The sequence below is a fragment of the Pyrus communis genome, chromosome 5 (assembly GCF_963583255.1).
Source record: "Pyrus communis chromosome 5, drPyrComm1.1, whole genome shotgun sequence".
Classification (NCBI taxonomy): domain Eukaryota; kingdom Viridiplantae; phylum Streptophyta; class Magnoliopsida; order Rosales; family Rosaceae; genus Pyrus; species Pyrus communis.
In genome coordinates this window covers 26,268,771-26,289,714 of record NC_084807.1, presented here as the reverse complement: position 1 = coordinate 26,289,714, position 20,944 = coordinate 26,268,771, and the positions used below count along the sequence as shown (strand labels likewise).

Here is a 20,944-nt window from a genome sequence, read left to right as displayed (position 1 = left end):
TTTACACACAGCCTCATGAATTAAAATAATTGGGCCAAAGACACAGGCCTAACCTGGGCCTAATTCCATGGCCACCCTACACAATTATTTGGAGTACACGTATTTATTTATGTACAATTCAAGTCCCATATCGTTTTTCTCCGCTTATAAGTGAAATGTCTTTAGATTTGACTCTTTGCTTGTAAGTGGAATGTCTTTAGATTTGACTCTTCTAGAATGCGAGTTCGTGTACATAATGTGCTTTTGTGTATCACCTAAGGATACGTTAAAAGCTCTGTCAAACATGTTATTCAAGGCAGTTCACAAAACAAGAATTATCTAAGCACAATGCAGGAAAACATACTTAACATTGCTAATGGAGAATATCATGCAGTTTTTAACTTAATACTCATGAGAAGAAGCAAATCCTTCAAATTCCTCAGCTAGGTTACATCTCTCTAGTAAGCAAGTCCTACAACAAGAAAACCCCCTAAATGGCGGTGATCGGTGGTATTACCGTACACTCACACGCATGACTCAAAGTTTATTAGAACTGCTCTCTTCACGTTCAAGCATTTGGACAACTTGTGCCACACCTTCAGCGATTTCCCTCTGAATGACACCATCCGGCATATCAAAGGTCCTCCGCCTCATGGAAGGTGATTTTCCAGCACCAGCAGGCTGGGGGTCAACCACCTCAAGCATCGCTTCAAGTTCATCCACCATCGATCTCTTTGCTGAGCGCACCATTACATCAGCACCCTAAATACAATGCAAATTGTCAAAACTGCATTACAGTTATTAATTTTATGACTCCTTTGACATGGTAGCAAAATAAGGGAAACCAAGGAACCTAGTGTGCCGGTCGTCAGTGAAATTAGAAATTTCTAAGCTTTCTGTGCAAATGTGCATATTTGTGCATAACATGAAGCACGGTTTGTCAACTAGTACTCTATTCCGGCAATTGGTGATTCGTTTTCATCAGAAGATCAAAGGATGTTTCATAACACTATGTTCTCACATTTGGAGAGAAAATCGAATGACATCCTTTCGGAGAACATTTTGTGGAACTCAGTTTTACGTTAGGTAATATCTTCCTTGATTATTGCAGGGCAGCATTTAGTATTAAGGAACTGACACGACATTGATACACTCCTTTTGACCAAATGAAAGTTCAATTTATGCTGGAAAGAAACAAACATTCATAAAGAACCACGATCAATTGTTGAATGTTCTTCTCACAGAGGTGGTGGTAAAGAAGGATCAAACAATAACGTAAACGAACATGATATTGTTTCATTAATTTCAAACTTCAATCAGGAATGAAATTTATCTAATCGTTTAAAATTACGAGTTTGTACGACCAGAACATGCATCAACAATGGCAAGCAATTTTACATTCAAGTTACGAGAATCATATACGCAAATGAGTTTTGACTTTTGAGCTTCACAAATATAAATTCAAAAACACTGGTAAGGAAAGTTACCTCAATGGCATCAACAGTGAGAAGCAGGACGATGATTCTTTCAGTGAACCTCTGACGCTCTGCTGCATCATGGGCAACACAGCGGCGGTAAGAGAAGTTATTGAACAATGCTCTGAGCTCCTTCAACTTGGACTTGGCAACAGCGAGATCGCGAAGGGCCCTAAGAGCCTGTGATCTGCGGATCAGATAAGCTCTGAAAGTCATCTGTATCATCATTGCTGCATCTTGAGGAGACAACTCCTTCCTCTTGCCCTTCGCATTTCCACTGCCTCCAGCTCTCTTTGCAAAAGCCTACAAATACAAGAACTCAATATACTATCATGCCCTTCTCGGTCACAAAGGCGCAACCTTTCCGTTGCGCCAAAGCTCGCCCTCTTTGCATTACCATTTATAAACAAGCTAATCAATTTAATTTCAACTCAAGAACTAATCCCAGGGTTTAAAATGTAATTCCACATTACGATTGGTAATCCACCAACTTAACTATGTTTAAGCGGAAAGGATGAACAGCTTAAAGTGTAATTTGAAATTACCTGTCTAAGAACGACAGCCCCATGATCAACAAGCTCTTCAATCTCCACCAGACGCGTGTCACTCTCTTCCTTCTTTCCCTTCTTGACCTTCGTCTTCTTCTTCTCCTTCTTCTCCTTCGCATCGCTACTGTCACTATCACCGCCATTCGACGCCGTGAACGAGTACTTCCGCGAGATCTCTCCCTTCCCCTCAATCTCAGCCGTCCATCTGTACTTCTTCTCGGTTTTCTCCTCGGTCTCCTTCTTCTTAAGCTTTCCTCCCTTGATCTCCGTCGTCCACTTGTACTTCCGCTCAAGCCCGTGCTTCTCCGGCCCCTTGATCTCCGCCGTCAGAGTGTACTTCCGATCCCCGCCCGATTTCACCTTCGCCAGCCGATCGAACCGCGACTCCAGCTCACTGACTCGGTCGCTCAGGCTCTGCAGGAACAACTCACCCCCGAGCCTCTCGACTCGCTGAATCATCCGGTACGAAAGAAGCGACGGCATTTTGATTGGTATCGGACTCAACAGCTCCAGCGCGTAACCGAGCTCGCAATCCTCCTCAACATCTTCGAAAAACGAAGGGAAAGGGAAAGGTAGGGTTTTGGGAGCGGCGAAAATGGAGGTCTCTTGGAGAAGAAGCGGCGGCGGCGGGGGGCAGTCGTAAGGCTTGACGAGCTCGATCCTCCTGAGCCAGCTCATGGTTCAATTGAGTCAACTCGGCACTAAATCACTGAGTCAGATCGAACGAGTTGATGGAATCTGTGATGTGATCTGTGGACGTTGAAAGCCGCTGATTAAAAGACGAGTAAAAGAGGAAGGCGACAAATATGTGAAGAGTACGAGTGATGGGCGGAAAAGTGAAGAGGATAATGGGGAGGGTAGAAGTGGAAATTCATGTGTGCGGGGCCAGCTGGTGTGAGGAGGTTGGCGACTCGGATTGCGACGGAGGAGGATTCGCCGCGTAATGGAGTGGAGTGAATGGACGGAAATGGGCATGCGGGGGTGAGAAATTTACAGGGACTTGGGAATCTGGGATTTGCTGACTCAGCGGACCGCTTTCAGTAGGGGAACAATGGTGGTGGGCAAGTGCGATTTCTTACCCCACGTGATGAGTCTATCGGCGTCGCACGTGAGGCTTCTCTATGGGATCCGGTTTAAAATTGGGCCAGGCTTTTGAAACTGAAACTTGGGTTGGGCTCCCTAACCAAACAGTTAAGCCTGTCCGGTCCATTACCCCAAATCCTCAGCTGCAATAAAGGGTATAACTGTCATTTACAAAAAGAAAGTACTCAAATAAGGACGTGGTTTTGAGGAGAAATTTTTTAGCGTGACGTATTACAGCACGGCACAATAAACATCATACAATTGCTTGAAATTTCATTTTTAAATTTTCAACTAATTATGTTATTCCATTTAATATATCAAATCGTGTTTTTCACACAAAAAAATCTTTTGGATCACTACGTCAAACATCACCCAAAACCTCAACCGCCACAACCCACGATATATTCCCAACTAAAACCTCAATCGCTTTTAAGTGAACCGCCACCTTCTCCCACCACAATCACAACCCTCCTGGTCCCTGAACACGCAGAAGATCAACGATGACGAAGAAATACAAAACTTTGCGGAAGAAACTGAAAGAACTGGAGTCGTATCTCGAAAGCGTGTTATCTCTTCCACCAGAAGAGTCGGCGGCCGAATGCCAACTTCAACACTTTGCAGACATGGCGCAAAGGCTGAGTTTTCTAGAGAAAATGCTGTCGGCGGAGAAAACGTCTGGCCCGTCGAAGCCCAAGCAATTGGAGCACATGTCCTGGAGGATCAAGGAACTCGGGAAGATACTTTTCGAGTGGGCGGACAGTTTGGGATTAACCTCCTCCGGCATTGATTGTGACCACATGCATGATGATCATGAAGATGTCGGCTCGACGTGTTCTTGCACCGAGTCGTGTTTGAATGACGACGGCGATGCCGTGGACAATGGCGTAAGTGGGTTGTCATCGCCGCAGCGGTACCAAGACCTAGAAGGATGTTATGAAGAGAAAGAAGAAGAGTACAAGGAACTGCCTGTAGTTTTGTTTAATGCTGATCGTGAGAATTGTAGACAAGTGATCGTGGAGGAAAAGGAAGAGACTGCAATGAAAGATGAAGGAGTAGTTGCTAAGTTGCTTGATGTAAGGAGATCATCGGAAGAAGAAGGAGAGAGGAAGAGTGGTGGGAGTAACGGAGGTGTTGGGGTGGGGATGATATGTGGGGCGGTGGTGACAGGGTGGTTGCTTGGGATGGTTTCAGCCGTCTTGGCGGGGTTGTCTCCTGGAGGTTTCCTGTTTCAATGTGGATCACATCAATATGGGAATTTTCTCACTCCTACTTAACCTTTTTCACTTGTTTCTTTATTTCTGTTTTGGTAGTGCATTTACCTACCTTCTGGATATCAATTGAAATTATGCCGTATTAACTAATAGTTTCTTCCTTTAATTAGGGTTGTGGACGGTAATTACTTAATTTATTGAGTGTTTATGTTATTAATTAGATTTCTATACGATCATGTCAACGAAGTTTGCATGCATGTGATTTTGTCGGGTCAAATTTGCTTCGAGATCTTCATCCTGCATCGAATTGCTACCATCTCTCCAATAACCATGGGATTTTTGGAACTGTAAGTATTTACCCTCATTAGTTTATTGCTACGAAATTCTTATTTCAAAAAATCAAATTATAAATTAGAATTGAGTAACGATAGAGAGATCACATTTTTGTATCATATTTGTGTACCGCATGACGTGACAAGTGATGCACATAACCAACATCTAATGAAATAAATTTATTAATTGACGTGACATGTGCACATTACGTGGAATGTGGCACAAAAATGTAATCTCCCAAGCATTTTCCATGAGAATTATAATTAGTGAGAGTTTGATTTCCTTCGGCATAACAAAAACAAACGTCAAAGTCTCAAATAATAAAACCAACGAAGTCTCTGATGAACCCTTTGGTTTGGAATGAGAAAGCATAATAGCAAATTAGCAACCAACTGGTGTTTACTACTACAACATTACAAAAGTCCCCGTCTCTATCTATATATATATATGTAGGGAAGTGTTATTAGCACTCCAAAATTTTCATTATACATTCCTCACAAGTGTATTTTTCTTTCCTAATATAGAAAGTTTGAAGTGTAGAATGAGATTTTTGGAGTGTTAATAACAATTCAATATATATATATAATATGTTTTCACTATATATTCATCTAGCCATAGTTGGTATAAACCCTAGATCACATTCTTGGTGTTGAATTGAGCAGTCTGGAGCTTGAAGATCAACAATGGTGTTTTAGAGAGAGAAGTTGTAAGCACATAATCTAGAGAGAGAAAGGGAGATCGAAGAGAATTAGAGAGTATTTCACTGATATTATTTCTTCACACACTCAATGGATACAAGGATTTCCTATTTATACTAGTTACATTCATTACACAATAAGCAAACTGATTCTTAACAAGACTAATTGATTCTTAACAAACTAACAACTCTTATCAGCTAATCTCTTGACAAGTGGCATCTTCTTGATCGCTGGATTGATCTTGACTGTCTATAGCTTTACATCCCCCCTCAATCACATGTTTGGTAGAACCAAGCATGAGATTGGAACAATGGTGCTAAAACAAGGAAATTGAAAGACCCTTGGTGAGAATATCAGCAAAATATTCTTGGGAAGACATATGTTGCACTGCTAAATCTCCTCGAATCACTCGTTCTCGTACAAAGTGATAGTCTATTTCAATGTGCTTAACCCTCGAATGAAAAACTGGATTAGAGAACAAGGCTATAAAATATCACATTACATCAATGGAAAAGTATACAAAGGAGCTTGTAAGTCACACAGAAGTTGTCTTATCTATGCCAATTTTGCAGCAGTTATAGCTAAAGCCCTATATTCTGCTTTAGTGGAAGACCGAGAAACTGTGTGTTGTTTCTTGGAAGCCCATGAAACGGGACTAAAGCCTAGATAAACAACATAAGCATAAGTGGATCTTCTATCATTGGAATTTCCTGCCCAATCAACATCACTATATGCTTGTAAAGACAACTTTCCGGCTGAAAATGTATGCCATAGTCAATAGTACCACTGAGATATCGAAGAATTCGTTTAACTACAACTGCATGTGAATCCATAGGAGAATGCATGAATTGATAGCACTAATTTACTACAAAAGCAATATCAGGTCTAGTGAATGTCAAATACTGCAATACACCCACTATACTTCTGTATTGTTTTGGATTGTGATAGAGTTTGCCTTCTTCCTTGAGTAATATGTGAGATGGAAGACAAAGAGTAGCACATGCTTTTGCATTCTGCATATCAACTTTGGCCAATAAATCCTTGATATACTTTGTCTGAGAAACACACAAACCAGAAGATTGATACTGAACCTGTAATCCCAGAAAGTAATTAAGATATTCCAAGTCCTTCATATCAAATTGTTGAACTAAAGCCAAGATCACTGCAGATATATCACTATAACTGCTTCCAGTTAAGATTATATCATCAACAACACTACAATACCAAGATCAGTGTGTTTGACAAATAGAGAAGGATCTGCAAGTGATTGTTTGAACCCCAAACCTGGTAAAAAAACTAGTGAACTTCTCATTCCAAGCTCTTGGAGCCTGTTTTAAATCATGCAATGACTTTTTTAGCTTGCAAACAAAGTGAGAATGATGAATATGACTGAGAAAACCTGAAGGTTGAGCCACATATACTTCTTCATTCAATTCACCATGCAATAATGCATTTTTTGACATCCAATTGTCCCAAACTCTAATTAAATTGAGCTGTAAGTGCAAGAATTAACCTCACTGTAGTTGGTTTGACCACTGGACTAAAAGTATCACTATAATCAATCCTCTCCTCTTAACTATATCCCTTGGAAATTAATCTTGCCTTGTACCTAGAAATGGATCCATATGGATTCTTTTTGACTTTATACACCCACTTACAACCAACTAGATTTTTACCACTTGGAAGAGGAACAAGATCCCAAGTTTGTTTAGTATGTAGAGCAATGATGTCATCTTGCATAGCTGCATGCCATTCTGGAACTTTACTAGCAGCTTTGCAAGTAGTTGGCTCAATAGTAGAACTCTCAAAAGTATGTATAGTGGCTGAAAAAGCTTTCTTCTTAACAATCCCACTCTTAGATCTAGTCTGCATTGGATGAAGACTAACTGTAGGAGTGGAAGAACAACTGTGAGATTTTCTGGTTGAAAATCAAGATCCACAAGGATGTGGAACTTTGTAGTTGTTGTAGAGATGTAGACAAAAACTTTGAAGCACTAGATGATGAGGTGGGGATTGGCATGGTATTGAACAACTATGGAGCTGAAGTTGGGACATTCAAAGACTCTGAAGCTCTAGTGGGTTCACTGATAGACTTTGAGGCTCTAGTGGGTTCACTGAAAGACTCTGAAGCTCTAGGGGTTGATGATTTTGATGTCGCATTTGATGATGAATGAATGAAGTGTCTGTGACAATGATAGTGATGGAGATGAATGAGGTTGTGAAACAACAATATTAGTGTGTGTAACTAAAAGAATAACTGGAGTATAAGTGTGTTGTGACATACATGGTGATAGTATTGGTTTGGAGACTAAATTCATGTAAGGAAATGTATTCTCATCAAATAGAACATGTTTAGACACATAAAATCTCCATGTGTGTAGTTGGAAACAAGTATGAGTGGGTTGTGATATAGATGGTGATAGTACTGGTTTGGAGACTAAATTCATGTAAGGAAAGGTATTCTCATCAAAGAGAACATGTCTAGACACATAAAATCTCCCTGTGTATGGTTGGAAACAAATGTAGCCTTTGTATTGTCCTGCATATCCTAAGAAAATGCATTGTGCAGTTTTTTGTTGAAGTTTGTTTGTATTGTATGGTTTTAACAAAGGAAAGCAGCTACAACCAAAGGTTTTTAAATGTGTTAAAGTAGGAGTTGTGCTAAACAAACAAGTATAAGGAGATTTCATGGACAAGGTAGTGCATGACATTCTATTGATTAAGTATAATGAAGTAGCACAAGCATGAAACCAGAACTTTGAAGGTAGTTTGGAAATATGCAGAAGTTTTAAAGTAGTTTCAATAATGTGCCTACGTTTTCTCTTAGCAAGGCCATTTTGTTCAGGATTATGAGGGCAAGATTTATGATTTATAATGCCTTGGTTAAGTAAAAACCGTTTGAAGTTATTGCTACAATACTCACCACCACCATCACTTTGGAAAATTTTAATTGTAGTTGAAAATTAAGTAAGTAAGAAAGCATGAAATTGCACAAATGTTTGAAACACCTCACTTTTATTCATTAATGGAAATATCCATGTAAACTTGGTACATTCATCTATGAAAGCAACATAGAATTTGTAACCCTCAATTGACAATGTAAGAGAAGGTCCCTACACATCACTGTGAATGACTTCTAGGGGTTTTACAATCTTATTGGCAGGTCTAAACAAGAAACACATACATGCCTAGATTGGTTTAACATTCTTGCAGCAACAACATTAGAAGGATGACCTAATTTGTTGTGCCATATAGATGAATTGACTTGATGACTAATAAGGCAGTGATGTTATGAAGGTAAGTGAGATGCTTTATATGCTTGCTTTACAATGTATGAAGGTATTTGGAATGGAATTGGGTACAATCCAGCACTACATAGTCCTTGGAGAAGTATTATCCATATGATCTTGTCCTGAATCCAGAAACAAAACTCATCACATATAAACCTACAGTGATTGTCTTTGCATAACTGATAGACTGATAATAAGTGTTGAGATAACTTGGGAACATGCAATATTTCTTTCAATTCAAAAGCACATTTAGGAGCTTTTAAAATGGAAGAACCAGTATGAGATATTGGCAAACCTAAACCACTAGATGTTATTATAATGTCATTGCCTGTGAAAGGAGTTGCCAAATTTAGATTTGCCTAGTCTGATGTGGGAAGTTGCACCAGTATCAACTACCCATAATTGCTTATGTGGAGCAGAAGGTTAGTAATTGACATGCATGGCAGAGAGAGTTGATGGGGGTGACCTGCCTTGATATGAGAAATTTGCCCTATGATAGCACTATATGGCAGAATGCCTAAATTTCCAACAAATTTGGCATTGCATATGAGAAGAAGAAACTGTGGTGGGAAATTGTCTCTTAAAGCAATCAGAAGCAATATGACCTCTCTTGTTGCAAATTTGACAGGTTTGCACATCATTACCATGCTCAGAGCATGTGGAGACATGGGGTCTTGCAGGTCCAAGAATACCAGGACTGGTATTGAAGATATTACCAAAAAACCTTGAACTGTCATAGTTGTTTCTACCCCTATTTATTCCTCTGAAGTTAGAACCCCTATATTCTCTAGAATTGTAAGTATTGCCTTTATTACTATATCCTCCAGAGTTGAAAGTAGGACCACCATTATTAAAGCTTCCAGAATTACTATTGGAATATGATGAACTACCAGTGTGGTACTGAGATGATGAATTATGAGAATCAGTCAAATTTGATGAACTGTCTGTAAATAATAGACCTTTTTCCTTTGGAATTATTGCCTTGAGCTAGCATAGCAGACACAAAAGAATCAGTCAACTGAGAATTTTCAAGTGTAGATTCCTCTGCAAGTAACTGAGCTTGAAAGTCTTTAAGAGAAATAACATTGTCTCTCCCTCTAATTAATATTCTAAAAGTATTGTACTCCGATGGCAGACCCTTAAGAGCTATAATTAATGACAATATCATCATCATCAAATGGCACTCCAGCAGCAACCAAATGATCACGGGCATCCTTAACCCTTTTGTCACATCCCGACCCAGGCCCCCACCGCATCCTGGACTCGACTCCACTATAGCACGATATTGTCCACTTTGGGCCCTGACCACGCCCTCACGGTTTTGTTTCTGGGAACTCACACGAGAACTTCCCAGTTGGTCAACCATCCTGAAATTGCTCTCACGGGAACTCGCTTAACTTCGGAGTTCCAATGAACTCTGAAACCAATGAGCTCCCAAAAGGCCTCGTGCTAGGTAGAGATGAGAATATACATATAAGGCTTAAAGGATCCACTCCCTTGGGCGATGTGGGATGTTACACCTTTGCAGATACTAAGAGATTGATTCACACCCCTTTTTAATATTTTGTAGCTCATTTTTCAACTGAAAGATACTGGTTTTTGTAACAGTTGAAAAACGATCTTTAAGAATCATCCACATTTCACATGCATTGGTGCAGCCAATGATACAAGACATATCAGACAGAGTTGCAATGATAAGTTGCATTACAACACGATCGGGCATTTTCTAGATTTGATATGCTTCAGTTTCTATACCTTTAACATCAAAATTATTGACAAAACGAGATGGACATTTGTGAGAACATCCAAAAAACTAGGAATTCCATGGCTCTCAAGAAGTAATTGCATTTGGTAATGCCAGACTAAGTAATTCGTATCATCTATATTAATAGTCACATAAGTAGATACATTAGGAATTAAACTCGTGATTGGAGATTGCACAATTTGTAGCTGTGCAGCAGTCACCATGCTGACTCAAATTTTGTAAGCAGAAAAGAAGATCAGAGAAGATTTCTTGTAGAAATTAGGGTTTTGAAGAACTTTCTTGGTTCTTGTTCTTGAAGAAAAGAATGAACACAACTTCGCAAAGAAGATTATCACAGAAGAATTGGCACATATATTTCAACAAACATCTAATGTGCAAAGATCAAAAGTCGAGATCGACTAAATTTCATACAATTTTTCTTATCAATGAAGATGATGAATCGCATACCACAGTGATTACAAGGATGAAATCAAAAGCAGAGACGATCAGGATCGAAGAGAAGAAACCTTTCCCGGCGAGGATACCATGTTGAATTGAGCAGTCTGGAGCTTGAAGATGAACAATGGTGTTTTAAAGAAAGAAGTTGTTAGTACATAATCTAAAGAGAGAACGGGAGATCGAAGAGAATGAGAGAGTATTTCACTGATATTATTTCTTCACACACTCAATGGATACAAGGATTTCCTATTTATACTAGTTACATTCCTTACACAATAAGCAAACTAATTCTTAACAAAACTAAACAAATTAACAACTCTTATAAGCTAATCTCTTGACAAGTAGCATCTAACAAGTAGCATCTTTTTGATCGCTGGATTGATCTTGACTGTCTATAGCTTTACACTTGGTAATTAACTTTTTCTGTTGTGAATGGGTGGTGTCGAATGTGGCGGGTTGTAATCTGTATGCACCACATTATCTTCTACTTTGTCATCACTGTTGTAATTTACGGCTTCTTTACCAGATAGAGCTCTCCTCCTTGCTTCCTACATATAGAACATATGCATAAAAACGCGTTAATCTACATATTACTAACTTTAATCTTTCTAATCTCTTCTGACTCATTACTTATTCCTTTCATTTTTCTTGTGGTTACATGCATAAGATGATTGTTGAGAGTGTGAATTTCATAAATTGGAGAATTAAGAAATTTTGCATGTGTTTATAAGGATGTGGACCACTCCTCATATAACCAATTGATGTTATGTTGGAAACTCAACTTTTTTCAATTTCTGATTCTGACACCCAATTAATTAATTGCAACTCGCACATTCGACAATTCAAGCATACAGACAACAAATCTTCCCTTATCACCCTCCAGGATTCGACATAAAGAAAAAGATTGATCCTGATGAGGTCCCATATGCTCCTCGATCCACCACATCTAGCTAGAGAAATAAAACCAATTTAGTAAGACTCCTACATGTTGAATTTGATTACCTTTTTAGTAGTAGGACTTGTTGCTTTAAGCAAACCCACCATGTGATGACCATAAGACGCTACAATCTCACTTCCGGCTGGTTCTATCCCTATCAATGAAATGACAAGAAGAAGACCGATCATATATGATACATCGATTAATTAGTTAATATCTAAGGTTTATGATCAAAACTGGAGATCTCAGCAAGGTATAGATGCACAGGAATAGAAAGTGGTCCTTGGACATGTATATACTCGTATTTATAATGGAGGAGGATAAAAGATGCTACTACATAAATAATTTAAGCTCAGTTATGGGGTGGAGGACGTGTTCTTGGTCTCGAATAATCTGAGTAAATCCCGGCTCTAGTTTTTCCATGGTTCTTGACGCGATTAATCAAATTCCATGAGGCTTAGTAGCTGGTACAACACCTGATTTTTGTCCTCTGCTAGTGCACTTCATTTCCTTTACAGTAGTCGTAGTACTAGTGATTGCACCACCATGACCCTTTTCAGTTGCGTCATCTTCCTTCATAACGAATCCTTTACTTGAATCCATTCCAAGTGTTTTAAACTTCTCCAAAAGTAACAGACCCTGAAATTTTAACAGTTTCAAATACCTACATGCATTAGTTTGTGAACTTTCATAGATTAGTTTAGCGTAAAAGGCTCGTTTAATAATCATTTTAGTTTTCAATTTAGTGACTGCACTGCAGCAAACAATTTTGTAGTTTTCAAATATTTGAAAACAAAAAAACCAAAATCAAACCAAAATTTGAAAACTCATAAAAATTGTAGTTTTTTGTTTTCATTACCAAACAAGTTTTCCATTTAAAAAAAAAATTAGTAAAATTAAAAATAAAATGATTATCAAACGGCTGGTAAGAAATTGAAACACAAAATTAACAAACCTTGCCGAAAGGTGGGAATGGTGCTCCAAAACCCCCAAGCCTGATATAGCGAGCCTCGCATGCTTGCATCGAAAGAAACAGAAGAAAGATCGTGAAAAGAGAAGATACGATACTCGACATGACGATGATCTTGAGATGGAGAATCAACACCAGCAGCAAAGCAATTATATAAGGATCATTCAATTGCTTGTGAGAAGATGGAGAGACAGTGAGTGATGACGAGACTTATGCGGGAACAAAAAAGAAGGCTGTTGTGGCTTGCATCACTTGTCTAATTCTGGAAATTAAAACAAGGGCCCCAAGATAAAGACCTAACCCTAAACCCTCGCCAAGAAAACTGAGATCGTAGCTCCTAGATATATTAAGCTCCTAGATATATTAGATATGCTATATTTCGAAGCTTTCAAACAAACATATATATATATGTTTGTGGACTCCGGACATGTATGAGAAAATTAAGCCACAACTGAATTGGTTTAATGTTAAAACCATTAGTTAACTAGTTTAATCGGGATTATGACCAATGTAGAATTTTAAAAAATAATTAGACGAAGATGCAAGCATACTTCCTTCAGTTTGTGCAGGATGATTTGGACAGAGATCCTTTATAAAATATCGAACTTCTCATGAATTAATTAACAGTACAACATATAGTACTTTGTGCAAAAAGAGAAAAGTAGGTTTGTTGCAGCTGGGATTAGTCAAATCCTGTGTTCTCTTCTGCACTTAAAAATTAGTTGCACTGTATCACTAGTTTTTCTGTCACGCCTCAAAATCCCGAGCACATGATAGTGTTCGCCCGAATTCACATTGAACTAAGATCTTGCTTTCCCGTCAAGAAAAAGTGTCTTGGTCCCAAGTAATCAACACGATATGATCAGTTAAATACAATTAAACCTTTGGAGTTTTGTAGTTATTCGAACTTCGAAGCATCGTCGTCGATGGGGGTTCATATAAAATTACAGAACCGAGGGGAATGTGTTGAGGACAAAAGTAAATAAGTTAGGCAAAACCGGGAAGGCACAAAAGAAAATACACATGTTGATTTGTTTCCATCGAAAAACCTCCTCGATTTTTTCCATCAGATTTTCATGTTTATCGCTCCGTGTCTGTTGCATGCATGCATGCATGCTTTTTTACTCCAACTTTCTTACCTGCACAGAAACTTTAGCCTAAAACATTAACATAACGTCGAGGGTTAATTTAGTTTTAAGCTTCTATTTAACGTAATTTAATACATTAACCTCGTGGAAATTGGATGTATTATTATTTACCATGACATATGGAAACTCAGCCTACGACTAACTCCTCGGGGCTGCCGAAGAAGGAGAGCTGGTGAGAGACAGAAGGCACTGTTTTGAGTAGAAAAAGAGGCACAACGGGACATAAAAATGGTTGAACTACAGTAAAATGAATAGCTGCAGTTGTCAATAATAACACAGACAACATTAACAACTCCACTGAAATTTGAAAAGGACCCTCAAAGTGAAGTGAAAAACAAAATTCAGGTTCGATAAAGACCATTGAAAGACAAAGTTTATAAATTGATTAGTGAGGAATCCAAATTAATTAGATTGGGGTCCAATAAATCAACATGGCTATTAGGTTAAGTTCAGAATTATCTTTTCTCCACTTTTTTTTATAATCATTTTACATTTTTTGAACATTGGAGATAAGTTAAAATCTTCTAATTTCATGCATCCTCGAATTCCAAAAAATCTACATAATGTCTTTTAACAAAAAACTAATATACCTACAAGCAACATGTGACCCTAACTCAAGTAACAAATACATCAATGAATATTATATTTATAAGCGAGATATGAAACTTAACTAAAAGGTACAAAAAAACAATATACCTACAAGCAAGATACATTAATATGTGATACATGTTTATTATATATAAAGAAGAATCGATCATATAAGTAGATAATTACAAATTAATGCGTGATAATGGTTGATTATAAAAATAAAATAAAATAAAATAATCTATGAATGGGGTTCTGAATAGGAAGAACAAGAACAAAAAATAACAAAAAATAAAATAAAAAAAGAAGAAATAATAAAAAGATAATTAGGAAGAAATTAATTTTTATAAGAAGTCTTGTCATTAAAGATGTTATTATTAATAAATAGAATTAGCATTGGATGCGGTTAACCACTTGAGTTATAATAAGTTGCCTGACAAATGGCACCGAGCCTTCTTTTAATTAGAATCATATGGTATACTTCTTTTCTTCATTTGTTTGGCTAATGAAAATCGAAGAACATAATTAGGTAGGAAAGTCAAAGCAGAAGAAAATCAGAAATTTGGGTCGGTTCAACCAGGATTCGACACGTGCAGCGACAATGGCCTGTTGACTTTGACGTTTAGAGAACTACCCGTCTGTTGTTTTGTTAACGGCGTTAGACAAAATAACCACTGGTGTCTCTGCTTTGGGCGAAACAGCCCAACTCATGTCGTCTACAAACCCAGCATTTCTTGGGTCGTCTCGCCGCCCATGTCGTTTAGCCAGCGTTTGGCTCTTTTGACTACTTTCACCTCCTGTCGTTCCACTCACTCGCACAAAATTTCATTGCAAAATAAAATCGAACCATGCATCTAACCTTTGAATAAGTCGTATATAAATCACGTTTACCGCTCGTTTATTATTTGTTTGATGTCTCTCCATTTCTATTTTTGATTAAAAATTCGTATCGGATTCCATTTGTGCATATTGTCTCTGTAAGTTATGAACCACAAGGGAGATTTCGTCTACGCACCAATTCGTGTGGCCGAGCCAACCGAATGGCCAATTCGAAACCACGTAGGAAACAACAATATGTTCATCTGTAAACCGTACACAACGTCGAAAATTTATTTTTCACAGGGGAAGTACAAAAAAAAGAAACTATACTTGTGCCTCTTGTCCTTCTTTCCTTCGGTAAAAGTGATCCGGTGAGCTGCCTTTTATGTACACTGTGGGTGGGGAAACAGTCTCACAGAGGACGATCTGTGGTGTTCAGACAACGTCAACTAGTTTTCGAGGACTTGGGAACACGTTACAACAAAAGAAGATACAACGCCTCGTCACATTTGGAGAAGATTATTCACAGTAACGGTAACTGAATTTGTTCGCTGCAAATCCTGTGGCACGTAATACATTACGGAATGTAAAATGAAAGTTTAAAAATAAGCGCCAATGGCAACCATAATTTGTCTTAAAAGCAAAGAGTACCTGGAAAATTAGGTCATCCGGCATATGAGGCAGAACTTCCCTCACCGTCTCAGCCATAGCAAGTATGTTTGCTAGGTTGTCATTCACAGTACGTGCGGGGGTCCTCATATGTAAATTTCGTGCTCCTCCTTGGTTTCTTCCACCGTCTGCAGGAGGAATCGGTGGACCAGTTGCAGCAACCTGAGGGGCATTCATAGGCCAGAGGCTCCACGCACCATCTTCAAGGGCCGTGTGGGCATACGCCTCCCCTACAGATGCAAGATGCCTCATCATCATCTGAACTCTCCCCAGTCCAACAGATCCCATAGCTGTAGAAGGACCTGCCCCGTCGACTCCCTGGCTTGGCCAAATATGCAACCAATCTGAATCCAGTCCTGTACCTCTACAAGACATAAGGAGAAGCATGATATACATCATGTATAATAAATATGATCATATGTTTTTTTAACGAAAGTCCTTTACATGTATTTATTTTCTCACATATTTAATTTCTCGTACATCATCTGAGCAGATTCAGGAATATCAGTATAGGAAGACAAATTGTCTACTTGTTATTACATTGCAATCAAACAGTTTTACGTAAAAAGCTACGAGGAGTGCCTGGTTTTGCATGCATCTATAAGGATTATGCAACCATACAGAGAGTATTCTTATGTCTTCTCGTTTATGTGCTGGAATCTAATCACCCAATAAAATTTAATACACCCGGCAAAAACTGAATAGAAATTTACCAAGTCTAAAGTGAAGATGTTAATCCCAGATTCATTTTGTAAAGACAAGACATCAGCAAGAAGAAAAAGACAGGAAAGAGAAACTACAATACTTCCTAAATAAGGGAGTGTACCTCCATGGATCGCCTTCCGCAGGGCTCTGAGTCTGATTGGGAAACACGCCAGCAGGTATTGCATGTCCAGGAGTATTTTGTCGATCAAGTCCTAAACTTATTTGACGAGCAAGCTGCTCATCACTCGAAGTTTCTTCACTGCGGGGATGTACTTCATTTTCAGGTCTACCTACAAAAAGTGGCTTGCGACAAGTCGGACATGAATAGATCTCATTCAAACCTTGATCCAACCTGGAATCATTAATAATTTTCATCATTTTCTTAGTCATCGCATGCTCTAAAAATTAAAAAAAAAATAAAAAAGAAAAAGGATTAACAACACATGCACCATACCAAGATCTCAAACATGCAAGATGAAAAAGGTGACTGCAGTGTAGTCTTTTGGCCTTAGCCATAGGTTCCTGCCATTTTCCTAGTAAGTTTGAGGAATCAAGAGGAAACTGAAATTGTAACCAATTAAAGGGGAAGAAAACTACGCATACCCTACAAATTGCACATTCATCATCATATGCCCGTAGTTCTTCAGATGTTGCATCTGGAAGTGCTGCATGAAGAGCACCTAAGGCTTTCTTCAGTTTGATGAACCCTTTTATACGTTTTACAATTGAACTTAGCAACGCCTGCTCAATAATGGATCCTTAATTAGAAAGAAGATAGTATTGGGGAATCAAGTAAAAAGGAGAATGGATGTTCCAACAGAAAGTAGAATGAAAATTACACAAATATTTACACGTATGTTTAGAAAAAGGATTGCATCCACCAGATGGAATGCCATGCCATGAAACCACCAAATATGCACGTAGTGACCAAGGGCCATTAACAATGTTGCCATATCAAGAACAAAGCCCAAATTCCGAGTAAGACTGCCCTTCCATTCCAACAATAAACCTGCATTCAGCCAAATGAATATAGTAACTACAATCTGAGTACATATAGCCCCCAATTTACACCCGACAACTCAAGTAAGCCTTTACCCATTTACAGGAGCAGAAGGAACAATGTACTATATAGCATAGGAACAGCCCCTACAACCCCAGTTACAATATGAGATAGTAAAAGTAAATTTGGAGAACTACCAACTGCTGATGTATCAAATAATTTGGACCTCTCGCAATTTGAACTGTTCCATGCTGAATGATGGATCCATATATCAAGTAACTGAAATCCATGCACCAAAATAGCCTACAAAAATATTGTGGCAAGCCAACCAACACTGTCAACAAGCTTTCCAAAATTTGACAGAAAACATGATAAGGTTTCATGGACAAAGTTCCCAGGACATTACCTGCAATGTCTCAAATGCAATACTGAAGGGCTCAAATAATAACAAGAGAAACATAGATACACCCAGTGTTTTATATATCACCACACACAGCCTTATCCTGCAAGCACCAAACAAAATGCAAGTATGAGGCATTTCTCAGCAATACGAACTCATGCAACAACAGAGGGAGCAAGACACAGTAATGTGAACACTGAATCTTCATGAGTGAATTAGTAATTTCAAAAGATTTAACAACTGATCCATTATTAGTTTTTAATCAGCAGGTTTTGGGAATCAAAAACCAAAGTAGATTGATGATCTGGTCCTTGCAAATTAAAAACATGACCTAGAAAGGTGGATTGTAGTGGTTTAATACTGCTAGACAAACACAGGAAAAAAGATAAATAAAAGAGTATTCCACCACGTATCCTGTGGTGTTACCTGTTATGCACCAAAATGGACAATACAAACTATTATGATGTTCAGACTAAGAAAAAAACTATTTATCATCAAGTGACATGCAAGAGAGCTAATTCGTACTCCAAGAAAAGTGATCAAGCGATACCAGAAAATGTCAACAGTCAGCACAAGCAATAACACTGAATACACACGAAAATATGTCGATGGTGTGACAGAAGGGGATGCATTCAACCGTTCAAGTCGATCTCGAGCCAAAGCTTGAAACATCTATACAAGTACAACATGGAAAATATAGGTAAGAAGGTATGCACTTGCTTTTATACTTCCATATACATCACGTTCTTCATAAATATCATGTCATATACCTTTAAAGAACAAAGAACAATCAACCAGACTGACCACAGGCCCGCATGATATATTGTAGGAGGAATGACCAGAGGTAGAAAAGTACCCTGTTTGAGATTAATCAGTGTTCATAAGAAATCATTGAATAATACATATTAGTACATGACGTAGTTATTATACAATAAGTATTATAAAACAATTAAAACTGAAAGTTTATCGAGTTAAAGTAGTGATTCTCCTGGTAGCAAGCCAATTAAACTGACAGCGAGTTAAAATATTCACCTTGTAAATAACATAATTGATAAGGCGTTCGATTAATTTGCGAGTTTCAGAAGAATACAACTCCACAAAGAATATAGTCTGCAAATTAGAAACAGACATCACAATGATCAAATCAACCCTTCTCAAACAAACTTCACATACATACAAAGAAAACAGACAATGGACTAGTTTACTAGCTCCAAGATTGTTATTACATGTTTGAATAATGGTATCTGGTATCTTAAAACAAACTGGCCGCCTCTAGCAGACAGTGTAGAAATTTTGTTTCTTGCCAAAATTCATCAAAGTGGCACAACAAATGAAAGTAATACCACAACCATTAGGAACAAACTAATAAATCTCCTGTTCATTGTAATATAAACCCACTGCACTAGTTCATGCATCCATCAAACTTACAATTGTGCAACAACAGAAGTTTCCAGATGAGTTAGAAAATTACCTTGAGACATAAAACGAGTAAAATGAATGCATTGAGTACAAAATTTGCCAGCAGTCCAACGGTAGAATAAGAACCCAAAAGCAGATCAAATACATGGCCAAAATTGGCAGCATTAATCAAATTCTCCGCAATTAGTCCATCCGATTTTAGTTTAACTAAAGAAGTTTCCGTCCACAACTGGAGGCCCGCAAAGCTTATCGCTGTACATGCAGCGGAGATGGCTATATACCTCAAACCCATTGGTAACAAATTCAACCTCCTTACCAAAACCCAACTCCAAAATTCTCATCACCACTGAATTAGCAAGATCCCTTGCTCATTTTGATAATATCTTGTCATTGAAGTAAAAAATCGGGGCATAGACCTCAAGTTAGCTTCAAACACGACGGAGCATTAATCGTCAACAAACGATGGAAAATTCTCAGATTGAAACCGTATAACCTGCCACGAAAAAGCGACACTGATGAGCATTTTCTCAGAACAACAATGACTAATACTACAATCAACAACAATGGCTAGAACCGGCGGTTAGGATGCTAAACAACTTCTGTTAATGAACAATTAACCCTTAAAAACTAGAAAATTAGTGACCCTTTCAATAATTTTAGTAAAATTTTCGATATCGAAACTATAAATCCCAACAAAACGTTACAAATTGGAAGTCACCGAATGATCAAGTTGCATAAATACCTTACAAAATACAAAATCAATCAAAAGGAATCGGCTTTCTCCTCTAAATACTATTAGGAACTGCCAAAGCATACAATTGAGAAGCCCTATCATTCGAAGCCATGAAAACACGGGTAAAACCGTAAAAAAGCTTGAAACCGAAGGTGATTGAGCGAAATCAAGCAGAAATGTTCGAAATTTGGGAGTAATTAAACGATAAATCAGAAAATATTGACAGAATCAAGGACCTGATTTGAGCTGAGACGTCGCTGACCGCTGCGTCGGTGGGGAGTTTCCGCAAATTTCACCCGCGTCGGATAGAGATGGAGAGAGAGAGAGAGAGAGAGAGAGAGAGAGAGGTGGATTTTAATTTTATTGATTTTGATTCTTTGTTTTTATTTTGACTAAAAGACAGTTTACAGGCTGGGTCAATTTTTGCGGGAGTGGAAAGCAATAGAAAAAAATAGAAAGAAAAAAAAAGAAAAAACAAGCTCCCCAAATTTGACAATAAATAAAAATTCTTTCATTAAAACAAAAATAAAAAGATAAACTATTTTGATGACGCGTAAATAAAGAAAAACATATTTGGTCTGTATCACCATTAAAAATAATTCGGTCTGTATCACCAATAAAAGTCTGTTAGATATAAAATGTTGAAAATTAAATGTAATATCGAAACAATTAAGATGGCTTAATTAAAAAGCAACCCGAGTTTATACTTCGGGTTTTTTTTTTTTTTTTTGGGTAAACT

General features: G+C 38.0%; 2 protein-coding genes across 4 annotated transcripts; both read right to left on the bottom strand.

Annotated features, from left to right (window-relative positions):
* Window positions 1–331: 331 nt before the first annotated feature.
* LOC137733779 (BAG family molecular chaperone regulator 7-like) lies at window positions 332–2,776 on the bottom strand. Its single transcript, XM_068472962.1, has 3 exons — window positions 2,000–2,776; window positions 1,467–1,757; window positions 332–741 (listed from the first exon to the last, which is right to left on the bottom strand). The coding sequence occupies exons 1-3, from the start codon at window positions 2,678–2,680 to the stop codon at window positions 517–519; spliced, it is 1,197 nt and encodes a 398-aa protein (XP_068329063.1). The 5' UTR covers window positions 2,681–2,776; the 3' UTR covers window positions 332–516.
* A 12,613-nt stretch (window positions 2,777–15,389) lies between these two features.
* Window positions 15,390–20,569, bottom strand: LOC137733788 (E3 ubiquitin protein ligase RIN2-like). 3 transcript variants are annotated; one of them, XM_068472972.1, is made up of 14 exons: window positions 20,442–20,532; window positions 20,215–20,300; window positions 19,525–19,965; window positions 19,086–19,163; window positions 18,824–18,910; window positions 18,604–18,725; window positions 18,060–18,156; window positions 17,851–17,956; window positions 17,493–17,662; window positions 17,257–17,394; window positions 17,108–17,175; window positions 16,775–17,005; window positions 15,931–16,312; window positions 15,390–15,839 (listed from the first exon to the last, which is right to left on the bottom strand). In XM_068472972.1, exons 3-14 carry the CDS (start codon window positions 19,762–19,764, stop codon window positions 15,783–15,785), a joined length of 1,776 nt encoding a protein of 591 aa, XP_068329073.1. In that variant the 5' UTR covers window positions 19,765–19,965; window positions 20,215–20,300; window positions 20,442–20,532; the 3' UTR covers window positions 15,390–15,782. The 3 variants fall into 3 exon arrangements, with proteins under 3 accessions (XP_068329073.1, XP_068329072.1, XP_068329074.1); XM_068472971.1 differs by lacking the exon at window positions 20,215–20,300 and having other exon boundaries at window positions 20,442–20,569; XM_068472973.1 differs by lacking the exon at window positions 20,215–20,300 and having other exon boundaries at window positions 17,505–17,662; window positions 20,442–20,569.
* Between the last annotated feature and the right edge of the window lie 375 nt (window positions 20,570–20,944).